This window comes from Suncus etruscus, chromosome 7 (genome assembly GCF_024139225.1).
Source record: "Suncus etruscus isolate mSunEtr1 chromosome 7, mSunEtr1.pri.cur, whole genome shotgun sequence".
NCBI lineage: Eukaryota > Metazoa > Chordata > Mammalia > Eulipotyphla > Soricidae > Suncus > Suncus etruscus.
The window spans coordinates 58,095,999-58,111,397 of record NC_064854.1 but is presented as its reverse complement, the minus strand read 5'-3'; the positions used below and the strand labels follow the sequence as shown (position 1 = coordinate 58,111,397).

The window sequence follows — 15,399 nt, the reverse complement described above, 5'->3', positions numbered from 1 at the left end:
CCTGGCCCAAGGGCTCTGAGCCTGGCATAAGTGACCCTGCACTGTCCCCCATCACCCTAGCCACAATTGTCATCCTGCAAAGCTGCAGGCAGAGCCTGGGACCTTGTGACCACCCGTCAGCTTATGGCCCTGTGTCCTCAAATACTTTGTTGCTAGAGCCACAAAAGGGCAGATAAGGGGTAGGGGCACCCCATCTCTACTCCCAAAACCTGGGCAGAGTGGGGTGCATTCAACTGTGGGTTCTGTTAGGAACCCCACAATGCACCCCCAGACTGACCCAACCCCAACCCTGAGTCATAGTGCCTTCCTGCACCTGGGAAAGAGGAGTCCAGTATCTTATGTTGGCTACCCCCTCGCCAACTGGGCCTCTCTCCCTACACAGAGTTCCTGGGGAACTCCCCACAGCTCCCCAGGCCAGCACAGCTGGATTTGGGGGCCTGTGTCTCATGTCTTTTGGGCTGCAAAGGATTTGGGGATCACAGGGATCCCTCAGGGTCAGAACAGGTGAGCTGGCCATAGCCCTGGGCCTGAGCTGTGGAACCTGCTTGATGCACTCTGCTCTCAAGATGTGGTGGCTCTTAATAACAGTGCAGCTTTTCACAGATGAGCCCTAAGATGGGGGGTGGGGGTTTGACATCAGGTCTGACCCAAGTCTCCTACCTGCAGCACCCAATGCACTGGGCCTGAGGATCCCCACAGGTCTCAGTGAAGACAGTGAATGGGGCAAGTCACCACATTGGGCCCCCTTGGTCACGGGAACCCCAGGGGCTGTCCAGAGCACCTTATACCCATCTTGGTGTTCTGACACACACATGCCCATGAGGAGGTAATTGTGCAAACACGGCAAAATGTGAGGAATGAGAAGGAAATAAAACACTTGAAATGCTTCACTCTGACCAGATTTGGGGCTCAAGGTTTGGGGATCCCATCTTCCTGAGGTATCCCTAAGGTGTCCACACAATAGGTGATCAGCCTGGTGGCTTTGGCAGGAGACAGCACCATCTGGGGCATGAGGACTCATATATCCAACACAGGGACTGGACCTGGGAACACAGGCAGGGAGGATCTTGGAATTGGTGTGTCCAAAGGCCAGGAGTGGGGGTGGGGGCCGTGCCTTGGCTTGCGCTGGGGAGACAGTGATGCCAATGCCAGAGAACAGGGAGCTGCATGGTGGAAAGGTGTGTTCCCACAGAAGAGCAGAGCGTCTCCATGGAGACCCAGATACCCAGAACCTCACAGTGAGGGAGGCTGGGGAACTCCTGACCTCCATGGAGCCTCTGGGGGAGAGACAAGGGAGGAAGTGGTGGGGAGCAATGAGGGGCGAGGAGACCCCACTGGGCCTCTGTCTGAAGGCTCAGGGGGAGGTGTATACACAAGGCATGCCCCAGACCCCCCACGTTCAAGGGAGCCAAAGACCTGCCTGAGAAAGAGAAGGGCTGGAGATAGGCAGAAACTAACGGAATCTTGTGGGGGCCTGGTGCTGGGAGATGAAGGTTTGGGGGTAACAGGAGAGGAGAAACACCATATCCAGGAACAAGTGCAATAACCTCTGAGTCACAGTTGTCCCCCACTCCCACCCCACCCCCTGGGCTCTGCTGGCCCTAGATGGTCCACACAGACATACGCAGAGTGAGGCCTAGGGCCAAGCAGAAACAAGTACAGGCCACAGGGACCCGAAAATCAAGTCAGACCCTGTGACTTTGTCATTATGGACCACACAACTGGCAGCAGGTGGCAGAGACAGGACAAGAGTTAAGGCATTTGCCATACACAAGGCTAAAGCCCTACGCGCTATGCTACTGCTTCAGCCCCAAAGTCATAGCTCTTTGTCCCCAGAAGCACCCTAGCTGCTACCTTATCACACTATACTCCCAGGCAGCAGTGAAGGGAAAAGTGACATGGGGCTGGCAGGGTAGGGCAGTGGTAGACAATGGAAACACATAGGGAATGGGGAAGTCATGGGAAGTGGGGAGTCGCTGAAAATGCTCACATGGGTCTGGCAAAGGGCTGTGATCTAACTGCACACAAGACTTCTAAAGCTCAATGAGAAAAGGAATCAACAGAGAATGACCAGGGCTTCAGGTTTCCCTATTCCCTGTGACCCAAGTAACTACCTCAGCCAAAATTCTGCGATTTTTAAAACTAGACTCACCAAAAGAACTATTTGAAAAGTTTTTAACTTTTTGTTTTGGGCCACACCCCATGGTACTCAGGGATTACTCCTGGCTCTGTGCTCAGAAATCACTCCTGGCAGGCTCGGGCGACTATATGGGATACCGGGAATTGAACCCTGGTTCATTCAAGGCAAACACCCTACTGCTGTGCTCTTTTTTTTTTTTTTTTTTTTTGGTTTTTGGGCCACACCTGGCGATGCTCAGGGGTTACTCCTGGCTATCTACTCAGAAATAGCTCCTGGCAGGCACAGGGGACCATATGGGACACCGGGATTCGAACCAACCACCTTTGGTCCTGGATCGGCTGCTTGCAAGGCAAATGTCGCTGTGCTATCTCTCCGGGCCCTGTGCTATCTCTTTGACCCTCAGATTTTAACTACTGTATTTTCCAGCGTATAAGACGACTTTTGAAACAAAAAAGAGTCAACCGAAAATCGAGGGTCGTCTTACATGCCGAGTATATCCCGCTAAACAAAAATTATCTGAATATTGCCACAAAACGAATTTTCCAACTCGATCCTGCACTAATCACTGCAAGGCTGCTCGAACCGCCTCTCTAACTCAGCCAATCCAAGCAGGCTTTTTATGCATGCAAATTAGACAATGTTCTGGACCCAAATCTTCACTGTAAAAAGCCTGTTCAGATTGGCCAGAGTCAGAGAGGAAGTCTATTACAGTATAACCTTTGAACTTTTGCTTGTTGTGATTGGCTCACTGTGGTACATACAGTTGCAGCACAGGAACGTTCTGTCTGATACAGTGAATATAGGCCTAAACCAATGTTTTAACTACAAAATTAGGGGGTCGTATTATACGCCAGAAAATACGGTATTTTTTTAACTTTTGTTTTTTTGGGGCCACATCCATTGACGCTCAGGGGTTACACCTGGCTATGCGCTCAAAAATCACTCCTGGCTTGAAGGACCATATGGGACGTCAGGGGAATGAACCACTGTCCATCCTAGGTTAGCTGTGTGCAACACAGCTGCACTCAGGGTATACTCCTGGCTCTGAGCTCAGAAATCATCACTGGCAGGCTCGAGGGACCATCATGGATGCTGGGAATCAAACTGGGATCTGTCCTGTGTTGGTCAGGTGCAAGGCAAATGCCCTACCTCTATGCTATCTCTCTGGCCCCACGAGGTAACATTTTTGTACTTAATCTTAACTCAGTTAACTGGGTTCTTCTTTCACTGTGCTTTTGAGTGTCTAATTACAAAATTCCCACACTTTTGAAGTCACAGCAACTGAATCACAGAAAAAGAGTGTACTGGCCTTGCTTGCAGCTGCCAACCGTATCATGTCCCCCACCACCAATAGGAGCCCTCCCTGTGCAGATCGCCAGGAGCAAAGCCTGAGATTCCAAGTTGGGGAAAGGCAAATATGATGCAGCCAGAGTCGGGGCTCTTCTGTGAAACCCCCAGAAGGGCAGAGAGGTGCCCAGGAAAGAGAGAAGTACCAAATCCTTCTCCAACCACAATCACTTTAATCTCGAAAGCAACTTCCATACAGATGCGCTCTCGTGGGGTGCTGCAGGCTGTGGACGTAGCCGGTCTGCATGTTGACACCAAACTGAAAAGGTAAGCAGAACCCAGACAGGCTGTGTCAGGAGTAGGATGAAAAAGGTCTGTAGCCACCCTCTCGGGGTGTGTAGGCAGGGAGAGAACCCTCAAAGCCGGCCCCAGAGATGCTCTGCAGCAAGCGTGTGATCCCACGGCCACGGCCGCTGCTTCTGCTGCTGCTGCTCGGGCTTGAGAGTCTCACCCCTGATGGAAAATCACCTGGATATTGAAGAGAGACAAGAGGAGAAATGAGTCATTTTTGCCACGTCTGTAGGGAGCCAGTGCTCCCCACAGGACCCCAAAACCACAATTAAGTGCAGCATGAGAACGGCGTGCAGAGCTTTCTGGTCTGAAATTGCCAGGGAGGCTGTGAATTTTGCCAACTTTCCCATCTTGCTGAAGGCATCAGCTCATCAAAGCAACAAAGCTCTTGCTGCTTCAAGAATCTACAGATATGATCGGATCCCAACTGCTACAAGTGTGTGTGCAACAGATCCTTCTTTTCTTTTCTTTTGCTTGTTTTTGGGCCATACCCAGTGGTGATCAGGGGTTACTCCTGGCTCAGCACTCAGGAACCACATAAGGGATGCTGAAGATACAACCTGGGACAACTTGCACAAGGCAAGCACCCTATCCACTGTGCTATCACTCTGGCCCAAGACTTATTTTTCTAAGAGGATTTAGAGTGCGGGTTACACACACTGCAGTCTGCGCTAAAGCCACACATGGTGCAACCAGCATACATAGATAATGAAATGTAAAGTCCTTACCAGTGGGTGTGTTCGCTCTTGACTCCTGACTCGAAGAGCTGAAGAGACAGGGTCCTTGACTCTCACACCTTAGCTTCTACAAGGAACGGGAAAACGGAAATGTTTCTTATTGACAATGGGGTTGTCTGCTTCTATTTTCAATTGCTATTGCTTTTTTAAACAAATGGCTTTATTATGTTTTTAAATATTTTGGGAGGCCATACCTGACAGTGCTCAGGTGTTACTCCTGGCTCAACACTCAAATCACTCCTGGTAAAGGGACCATATGGGATGCTGGGATGGAACCCGGGTTGGCCACGTGGAAGGCAAACATTCTCTCTGATGTGCTATCACTCTAGCCCACCCAATTGCGATTTTTATTTATTTTTGGACCACACACTTGACAGCACTCAGAGGTTGCTCCTGGCTCTGCACTCAGAAATCACTCCTGCTCGGGTCAGGGGACCATATGGGGTGCCAGCCACATGCAAGGCAAAGTCCCTACCCCTATACTATCACTCCAAACCCCCCCCAATTGCTATGTTAAAGGACGCAAACACCCGATTTTTGAAGGTGTGGTTGACTGTGTATATTTGTTTGTGAAAGGGAGTGGGGGGCGAGTTCTGAGGGAAGTTGCAGGGTTAAAAATGACAGAGGTTGGGCCCGGAGAGACAGCACAGCGGTGTTTGCCTTGCAAGCAGCCGATCCAGGACCAAAGGTGGTTGGTTCGAATCCCGGTGTCCCATATGGTCCCCTGTGCCTGCCAGGAGCTATTTCTGAGCAGACAGCCAGGAGTAACCCAAAAACCAAAAAAAAAAAATGACAGAGGTTTCTGACAAGCAAAAGCCCAGTGGGATAGGAGGGGGAAATAACTGGAGCCCTGTCCGAGTCTGAGACCAGGACTATAGAAAGCTATGCTCTAGGTCAGAATAGACATCACTCCAGTGGAACCAGGATGGCCAGAGAGGCTGCTGGGAGAGCATTACACTGCCTTCATCAAACTCTGATCTGGGTCTGCCTCTTATATGCATGCACCCAGAGTGGGCTTCATACAGAGACTAATTGTTGACTTGGATTTTCTGACAACTTAAATAGAGTTGGAACCAAATACCGGGAAGGAAGAGGCTCTTTGGCTTCAAAGGTGAGGAGGTCATTACTGGCCCAACAGAGCCAGACAGGGACACAAGCCTGGAACCTGGCAGCCCTTACCTGGTAACGTCCTGCATCTAACACAACCATCTTGGGGGTCACGCTGTTGCTGGTCTCATAATCCTGGAGTGGGACATGTGCCTCTGTCAGATGGATTCCAAAGAGAGTGGCCAGAGAGTTACTGATGCAGTACCTGGAAGGGGAGGGGGGAGTCACAGGACCCTCACACCAATGTATCTGGGCAAGTCATGGTTTCAAACATCAAACAAACAAGGCCCAGGGCCATAGTACAGTGACGAGGGAGCTTGATTTGCACAAAGCCAACCCAGGTGCTAGTCCCATGTGGTCCAACCAAACCCTGCCAGCAGTGATCCCTGAGCACAGATCCAGGAGTAAACTCTGAGCACTGTCTGGTATGGCTGAGAAAAAAAAATTAAATAGAATATCTAATAGACAACCAACTGCTCCACTTCGGAAAAGAAGATTAAAACAAACAGCTTCTAGCACTGGGAGTGGGAAAGGAGGAGGAAGATTATCAAAATTATCAAAAATTTAAGGCAAGGAGAGAAACACATCAAAAACAGGGCCACATGGGATCGGAGAGATAGCACAGCACAGGGCACATGGCCAACACAGGACAGACCCTAGTTCAATTCCCAGCATCCCATATGGTCCCCCGAGCCTGCCAGGGGGATTTCTGAGCACAGAGCCAGGAGTAATCCCTGAGCACTACCGCCAAAGCCACCACCGGGTATAATCCCCAACCCCCGCCCCCCAAAAAAAAAACTCAGGCCACAAGAATCCATCGATATAGGGACAGAAGCTGAGGTGTGAGGTGCTTTCCTTAAATGTAAACTGACTTAGGCTCAATCCCAAGCACACTATATGGTCCCCTGAGCACCACCAGGGGTGGTCTCCAAACCAAGAAACAAAGGAAAGAGTGAGACAATGTAACACTAACTACCCCTCCCCAAAATCAACTCTGGCAGTGGCAGAGCTGCAGTGGCTTCCACACAGTGAGAGCAAAGGTCACACTCTGAGCTGTGTGAAGCAGCTCAGGAGGAGCTTCCCTGACCACAGCAGTAAAGTAACTCCATAGAAAATGCCCCATTTGCATATTTGGGGTGGGGAGTGGGGGGCTGTGGGAGTTTTAAAGAAAAAAAAAAAAAAAAAAGAAAATGCCCCATTTGCAGCTGTAGAAGCTCTGTTGGCCTCAGCTGCTCAGGAGGCGAACACTGGCTGAGCAGTGACAGGCCAGTTCAGTTCATGATGGGTGCAGAGCAGTTCAAGGCCAAGTCTGAGCACCAGTGGTCCTGGGACATGCCCCCAGGCCTCCTGTGAGAAAGACTTAATAACGTCCAAGTTCCAGAACAGGGGCCAAGTTGCAGCACTCATACCCCAATACTACAGCAACAAGATCAAAACACCCAAGGCTTGACTAAGAACTTGGGAGAGGTCCTTTCTCCAACTTACGCAATTTTCTTGCAAACAGCTAATGCACAGAAGAGAATGTCGTTTTCTTCATGCCACTTGCACCTGTGGCAATAAATAAATAAATAAACAAACTTTGCTCTAAAGGAGCACTACCTAAAGGGTTGTTTGTTTTAGGCCAGAAAAAAAACAAGTGATGGTATTTAAGGATCACTCCTGGAGGTTACTGGTCAGCCAGATACCACTGTCCTATGGTTCTGACCCATACCTAAGAGGTTTTCTTTTTTCTTTTTTCTTTTTTTTGGTTTTTGAGCCACACCTGGTGGCACTCAGGGGCTACTCCTGGCTCTGTACTCAGAAATCATTCCTGGTCCGCACGGGGGACCATATGGGATACTGGGATTTGAACTACCATCAGTCCTGGGTTGGCCGCTTGCAAGGCAAACACCCTACCACTAGTGGTGCTATCTCCCCAGCCCAGTTTTCTTTTCTTTTCTTTTCTTTTCTTTTTTTTAATATATCTAGTTTCTTACCTAGTTAAAATAATTTCGGGAAAAAGGGTGATTCTAAAATTAAAGCTTCCAGGGCCAGAGTGGTAGCAGAATGGCAGGGCATTTGCCTTGCATGCGATTGACCCAGGACGAATGCAGGTTTGATCCCTGGCATCCCATATGGCCCCCAAGCTAAGAGCAATTTTTGAGCGCAGAGCCAGGAATAACCCCTAAACGCCACCAGGTGTGATCCAAAAAGCCCCCTCAAAAAACCCACAAAACCAAAGCTTCCATGGAACACACCCTCAACAATCCCCAAATGAGTCCCCTCTGCTTGTGGGAACTACAGATTCAAAGGAAGGTTCCTCTTGTGTCCACAGCCCAAATCCACTATGACAGAAATCTCCACCCAGTTCAAAGCTTAGCAAACTGTGAATGCAGGAACAGACCAAATAGTTCACCGTCAAACTGAACCAGTTCTGTTGTGAACAAAACTGCAGGCCACTCACTGCCCCAAAGTTAGGCTCCCTATTTCCAGCCATCCTTGGCCCCCAGCACCTGGCACCTCACCAATTCCCATGACTGTAACCTGACAGGTGAAAAGCTTGGGGAGGATCAAATTCCAGCCTTGATCATAACCAAACTGTAATCCCACAGCATGACAAGATCACCTCAAAAGTTCTGATCTGCCTCTGAACTTTTATCTGTTAAGGTTAATATAATAAAAAGGGCAGGCACCTTCTGCAAAGTAACGCCTGGCTCTTGAGCAAGCTCAAAGATAAAAAGATGCCCACTACTCTTCCCATGTAGTTTGGTCTACTAGTGGTCAGCAACCTGCGGCTCGAGAGCCACATGTAGCTCTTTACACTTCTAATTTAGCTCTTCTGTGTGGCCGCTCCAGGAGTCAGTCCTCTGCTCCTAGCCTCTGTCTGTGCGTGCCCTGTGTGGCTCTCAAAATAAATTTCAATCCTGGTTTTGGCGAGATCTGTCTCAGTTGAAAAAAAAGGTTGGCGACCACTGGTCTAGGCTGATCCCTCTCGGGTCTTCTCAAAACATAGGGGGCAGACTTCCCTTTCTGTATGAACCAACATCACACCAATATCTCTGACAGAAATGGCCCACCTCCATGACTTAACCTTCTCAAACTGCCAAGCCACCTAATTTGTTTCAGGTCTACAGACCCTGGACCATGGACTGCAAGCTGTCTTAAGACACCTCAAAATTTCTAAGAGTCAGCCAAGTAGGTTCATAGGAAATCTGATGAGAAGTTACTAGAATTCTCCCAAGCTCAGTGAGCAACAAAGAAGCTTAAATAGCACCAATCACAGCCCAGTAAATCCTCAGATACTGACTTTAGTTACTCCACAGAGAGAGACAACAATTATTTCAAACTGAGCCTTGTGAATCTTGTTCTGATAGTTCCACTGGTCTTTGTATTGTAACAAACAATAGGAAGTAAGTTTGTTTGTACTTGAAAGGGAGACAGGCTGGGGTTGTGGGTGAGAAATTAGGAACACTGTTGGTGGAACTAGTGCTAAAACATTGAATGCCTGAAACAACTGTATTATGAATAACTAACTTGGTAAGTCAAGGTGTTATATTAAAAAAATTTTTTTGAGAATGCCCTTTCCAAAAAAAAAAAAAGGAAATAAAATGATCTACCTAAGTCATCATAACATATTTCCTTCATCAGTACAGAAATTCTAAGTGCTAAAGACCTGCACCTGCTTTGGGGGCATTTCGGCTTTCAGAAGCAGACGAAGATGAACCACCATTAATCATTACCAAAATCTTACATTCCAGGACACTAACCCCAAGGTTTCCCTAGGAGACACTGTCAAAACCAAGAGCAACCCCCAAGTTCCTCCAGGTAGGACCTTCGGCCCACAAAGCCACACCAACCTTGTGTTGCTAGAATAATCCCACATGGCCACATCCAAGAGGCTCCGGACCCAGGTCTTCGAGGGCTCCTTGTGGTATTTCTGCTGATAGATCCCAACTACAAGATCCTCAACAGTGAGAAGTTCCAGGTCTTGTCTGATCTCTTCCACCAGAAACCAGAAAAACATGGAGGTCAATGAGTACAGGAACACAGATGTGCACAGGTATACGGATGCAGTACAGCAGAAACACAGACATACATAGGACTGAGGGGTACACAGGACTGACTCACCCAAGGTCTTCGCCATATGCTTCAAGCACCAGTTGACTCTGGCCCTGTCATCAGACTGCAGGATAGAAATTGCTTCCATTTACTGGAAATTCTCTGCTGTTACTTTTACTTGGGGGGGGGGGGTTGGTTTTATTTTTTTTTTATTTTATTTTTTTTTTTGGTCACACCCGCAGCACCGCTCAGGGTTGGTTACTCCTAGCTCTTCGCTCAGAAATCGCTCCTGGCAGGCTCGGGGGACCATATGGGATGCCGGGATTTGAACCACCATCCTTCTGCATACAAGGCAAATGCCCTACCTCCATGCTATCTATCTCTCTGGCCCGGGAGGGGGGTTGGGGGGCTATACCCAGAAATGCTCAATGGTTACTTCTGGCTCTGCGTTCAGGAATCACTCCTGGAGGTGCTCAGGGTACCTACCATATGGGATGCCGATGATCAAACCCGAGTTTTCTGTGTGCAAGACAAGTGTACTCCCCGTTGTGCTACTGCTCTGACCCCAAATAGAATGTTTTTATCTACAGGTACACAGGAGAACCTCCCTCCTAGGGTGCCTTCTTTTACTCCCAAGAACCTAAACACAGGAACTTTCTCAGAAGCCTTACCTTACAGTAAACAGGCGGCCACTTCCCCGGGAAGGGATGAATAAAGCGATAGAGGTTCTGTAGCACAGATGCCTGGTCATGACCAGATTCAAAGTTGGAAATAGGAATCTTGTGGCTACCATCACCTGAGGGGAGAGAGAGGACGTAGGAGGAAGAGGGGTTCCACCACCCACCACCTCCAAAGTCAAAAAATATGTATGCCATGATGGAGCCTGCCAGGTGAGTGCCTGCATGTTGTCCTGTCTCCCACTCCCTTCTTTCTTTTTCTCCCTCTCCCTCTCCCTCTCTCTCTCTCTCTGGAACAGGAATTCCTGTAAGTGACTAACTATGGGCAATCTGATCCAGCTAAAACACACTTTCGGACCTGGCCAGGCCAAGCAGATGACCTCAAGATGACCACAAAACACACATGCAAAAATAAGCCCCCCAGGAGCCAGAGTAGTAATATGCTGGTTAAGGCACTTGCCTTGCATGAGGCCGACCCAGGTTTGATCCCTGGCATCTTATATGACCCCTGAGAACCACCGGGAGTCATTTCTGAGTACAGACCCAGGAGTAACTCCTGAGCACTGCAGGGTGTGACCCCAAAAATAAAAGAAAAAAAACATTGTTAATCCTGACACACAGCAGAATGACTCTTCTTGAGTGTCAAGGTCACCCTCCTCAACACACAGCCATGCTGAAAATGGTTGAACACAAGACAGGATAAAGTAATACTGCATGCACTGGACACTCCATCTCTGGCTACTTACTTGCAGCCTGACAATGAAAGCGAAATCCTCGAGGAATTTCACCTAGAAAGACCAAATAGAGTTTGACTGGGAGCGGTAGCTGCCCAGAGCCGTTGAATGAGATGCATGAAGGTGTGGGGGAGACACAGAGGGGCACCCGCCAGGCTCCTCACCAGGACTGATGAAGCTGTGGAAGATCGCTGTGATCCCGTCCTGCAGGGAATACTTGACACAGCCAATTTCGCAGGGCAGGAAGCGTTGCTCACAGTGCGGGGGCAGTTCGCCATGGCTGAAAATGTTCAAGAAGTAAAAAATTCTTCCCAGGAGCGCTGCCAATAAAGCAGAAGACGAGGTTATGGCATGAGCATTTCCAATGCACTCAGGCACCAAGAGCAAGAGTTCCCGACAGTCTCCTCTAGTGCTTCTGAAACTTCTGTTCCTGAAGGGTACAATTGAAGGAGAGCAAACACATCAGCTAGATCAGACGCAACCCATCCAAGCTGGAACACAGCACTAATCTTGGGTGAACACGTTACCCTTCATACCTCACAAAGCAACACAGTTGTGAATCTGCAGCCAGACCTCCACTCTACAGGAGGCCAAACTTTCAAGGATGATTTCAATACTGTCACCCTGATTCAACAAGTGTGAAGATTTGGGAAATGTAGCCAAAGTAGAATTAGGGGAGAAAAACTCTGAAGTAAACTATAACTACTTTAGCTCTATCTTTTACTTCTCATCTATTTCTCTCTCCCCTCTCTCTCTCCCTCCCTCCCCCTCCCCCTCTTTCTCTCTCCCTCTCACTCAATCACAAACGTACCCATTTTCTAGAAAACCTACCTAAACACTTTTAACTTTCTCTCTCCCTCCCTCCCCTCTCCCCTCTTCCCCTTTCTCTCCCTCTCACTCAATCAAACTTACTCATTTTCTAGAAAACATACCTAAACACTTAACTCTCTCTTTCTCTCTCCCTCTCACTCAATCACAAACTTACCCATTTTCTAGAAAACCTACCTAAACACTTTTAACTCTGAAAAGTAAGTGGTTGAACGAAGACCAGTTTTTGTTAGAAAGAAAAAGTCAGGGCCAGAGAGATAGCATGGAGGTTAAGGCATTTGCCTTGCATGCAGAAGGATGGTGGTTCGAATCCCAGCATCCCATATGGTCCCCCGAGTCTGCCAGGAGCAATTTCTGAGCAGAAACCCAGGAGTAACTCCTGAGTGCTGCCGGGTGTGATCCCCCCCCCCCCAAAAAAAAAAAGAAAAGAAAAAAATAGTCAAGAGTTTATTCCAGGGACCAGAGTGATAACACAGCCGTAGGGCAATTGCCTTGCACACGGCCAACTCAGGTTCGATCTCCAGCATCCCATATGGTCCCCTGAGAGCCTGCCAAGAACAATTTCTGAGCGCAGAGCCAGGAGTAACCCAAGTGGCATTGGGTACGGCCCAAACACAAAGTTTATTCCATTAATCACAAAGTACCTGCTCTTTTCTCAAGGCTTCCGCTAGAATTTGAACTCCTGTATTCATCACTGAAGATGCAGGGTCCAAAGGAAGCAAAATCGACCTATCTAGAGTATCCCCGAGGGTACAAGGCCCCTAATCTAGCTGAACCCCACCTCTAAGGAGGACTCTACCTTGTTCACTTTTCAGAGACAAGGTTGACATATCCGGGGGTGAGAAGTTCAGCCTGGGCGTGAGCATACATGGCTTCCGCAGTGGCGTGCAGACGGGTTTCTGAGGGAGAGAGAGAGAAGGGACATGGTGTGGCCCAGTGCCCCAGAACTACTGGCTCCTGTCCATAAACCAGAGTCAACCCCTCACTCCTAGGCCTTGGACACAGAGATATCAGTGCCACATGCTGCCAGGGAGCATGTGGGGGACCGACATCCCCCAGTATTATTGAGCCTCCCAAAATCCACACCCTACTTTTTACTCCAAAAACACAGCAACTAAGAAACTGTCGTCTGCCTACACCTCTCCATGGTGACAAAATTGGCCAGTTCACTCAGGTTGTCTGTTGTGCCTATGTTCTTTGTGATTTCTTCAAGAGGAAGAAAGCTCAAAGAAACTCATGGTCCATGGTACAGACGTGCATTACCTGTTTACCTCAAAAGATGTGTCTACATGGGCCTACACGGTTTGGGTGCCAGCAGTAATTGCCAAGTCAGCTCAGGGTGCCTTAGTTTCCTTCCAGACCAATAGATCCATTAATGACTGCACCAACACTAATCTAACTGTGACTTCAAAGCACACCAACAGCCAACCGGGAAATCTACTATGTTCTAGATCAAAAGACAGGAGCCAAAGAAACAGAACACGGAGCTAGAGTGATGGCACAGTGGGTAGGGAGTTAGCCTTCTACCTGGCCAGCCCAGGTTCCCTCCCCAGCACTCCATTTGAGCCCCACCAGAAGTTAATCCCTGAGCCGAGAATCGGGAGTAAATTCAGAGCACCAGAAGGTGTGAAACAAAAGCCAGAAAGGACAAAAAAAAAAAAAAAGAGAGAGAGAGAGAGAGAGAGAGAGAGATTGTGACAACCAACTTAAGCATTGCAGACTTGTTTGCTCACTAACAGCATCTCAACTTCTCCTCCTGAGCCACCAAATACCAAATAAACACCAGATTTATGGGACCACTAAACATCAACCTCATCAAGTACTGCTCAGTACAAATCCTTCTGATGAGCTCCTGTTCAAACCATTTCTCACCACAAACAGCCGGCAGGGCTCTCTCTGTCCATACTGTACTGACAATTCAGGAATAGACCTACTTTAGGAGAGAAAAGATAGGCCAACCCACCATCTCCTTGCTACTAAGCAAAGTGCTAAGACAACACTATTCTGGTCTCTTGTGGAAAACAAACTGGGACCCTGGGAGGAGGGGCCCCCTAGAATGACCACTTCCTCAGATGCTGTTCTGTTGGGGATTTCTGTACAAGAAAAGGAAGCAGGGGCTGGACTCCGGGAAGCCCTGGATCAAAACCTCCAAACGCCCTACCCAGGGCTGCTTCCTCCTCCTCGAGGCCCTGGAAGGCTCTAGAAAGATATAGGAGGAAGGACCCTGAGAAGCACGATGAAAGATCATGGTTTATTGGCTGCAACTTCTGGCAGAATTTGTTTCTGGAAATGAGTTCGTGTGAGCACTGGTGGGGGGTGGGGAGCCTGACATGTTTCTTTTCTTAGACCTGCCTTGAAGAAACTTTGTTTCAAAGAAAAGATTTTGGAGGACAAGAGAGATCGCATGGAGGTAGGGCATTTGCCTTGCATGGGAAGGCGATGGTTGGAATCCCGGCATCCCACATGGTCCCCCCCCCCCCCCCCGAGCCTGCTAGGAGCGATTTCTGAGCATAGAGCCAGGAGTAACCCCTGAGCTCTGCTGGGTGTGACCCAAAAACCAAAAAAAAAAGGATTTTGGAGGAGGGTATTTTTGCACTAATCCAACCTTCCCCCTGCCGGGGTGGGGTTCCCCTAGACACCATCATCCCCATTCACCCCATTTCTGAGCCAGGCTCGGGGTGACCAACTTACTGGCTTCTCCAAAGGCGCAGCAGAGTCCCTGCCCTGGGCTGCTCTCCACTCGCGGGCCATCTCTGCGTACTTCTCCTTCTCCTCCTCACTCAGGAGCTTCGGATCGAGCAGGTCAGGCCCAGGAAGGGTTGGGGTTGGTTTGGCCTGGGCCCTGGGGCTCCCCCTCATCCCAGCAGCAAATGCTTGAAGCCCCTGAGCCCCCCCCCCACAGCCTCACCCTCTTATCAGACCAACTGCCTCCCCCCACGCTGGGATGGAGCCCCCCAACCCCCCTGCCTGCCTGGGCCTCCTCCCTCCATCCAGCCTCACCGCCCAGTCGGTGGAGCAGTAGGGGATGGCGTCGGCCACGCGGGCCACAGGCAGGCCTCGCCGCCGGAGCTCGGGTATCTTCTCCTGCACGAAGAAATAGTAGGCATTTCTGCTGGCCTTGCGGTTCGGCATGGCGAGGGCCGCCAACACCACAGGCTTCGTGCGCCGCCGGCCACGGGCTCAGCCACCACCACCAACACCAGCTACCACCGCTGCCACCGCCGCCTCTGGCGTCCTCGCCCCCGCTCCCGCTCTTAGTAACCGAGGCTGCTGTGCTGCGCCTGCGCGTGCCCGCCTTGCCACGCTCAGCCAATCAGGGCGCTCTGCAGAGTCACATGACAGAAAAACAGTGTGAGACCGGAAGGGGCTCCCACACATGGGTTGTGGGGGTGGGGAGGAAGGCAGGCTAAAAGGTGCTAGGTTTTCCCATTGGCTCAGGCCTGGCCACGTGGTATATGGGTGCACTGCGTGTGGGAGGGGCTTATGTGGTCACGTGGTAC

The 15,399-nt window shown here is 49.7% G+C and overlaps 1 protein-coding gene across 1 annotated transcript; it reads right to left on the bottom strand.

Annotated features, from left to right (window-relative positions):
* Positions 1-69: 69 nt before the first annotated feature.
* MAEL (maelstrom spermatogenic transposon silencer) lies at positions 70-15,031 on the bottom strand. The gene is made up of 14 exons (XM_049777590.1): positions 14,900-15,031; positions 14,591-14,686; positions 12,699-12,798; positions 11,236-11,391; positions 11,084-11,125; positions 10,332-10,456; positions 9,730-9,784; positions 9,459-9,600; positions 7,108-7,170; positions 5,695-5,827; positions 4,507-4,582; positions 3,812-3,955; positions 3,634-3,711; positions 70-152 (listed from the first exon to the last, which is right to left on the bottom strand). The coding sequence occupies exons 1-14, from the start codon at positions 15,029-15,031 to the stop codon at positions 70-72; spliced, it is 1,425 nt and encodes a 474-aa protein (XP_049633547.1).
* Positions 15,032-15,399: the final 368 nt, after the last annotated feature.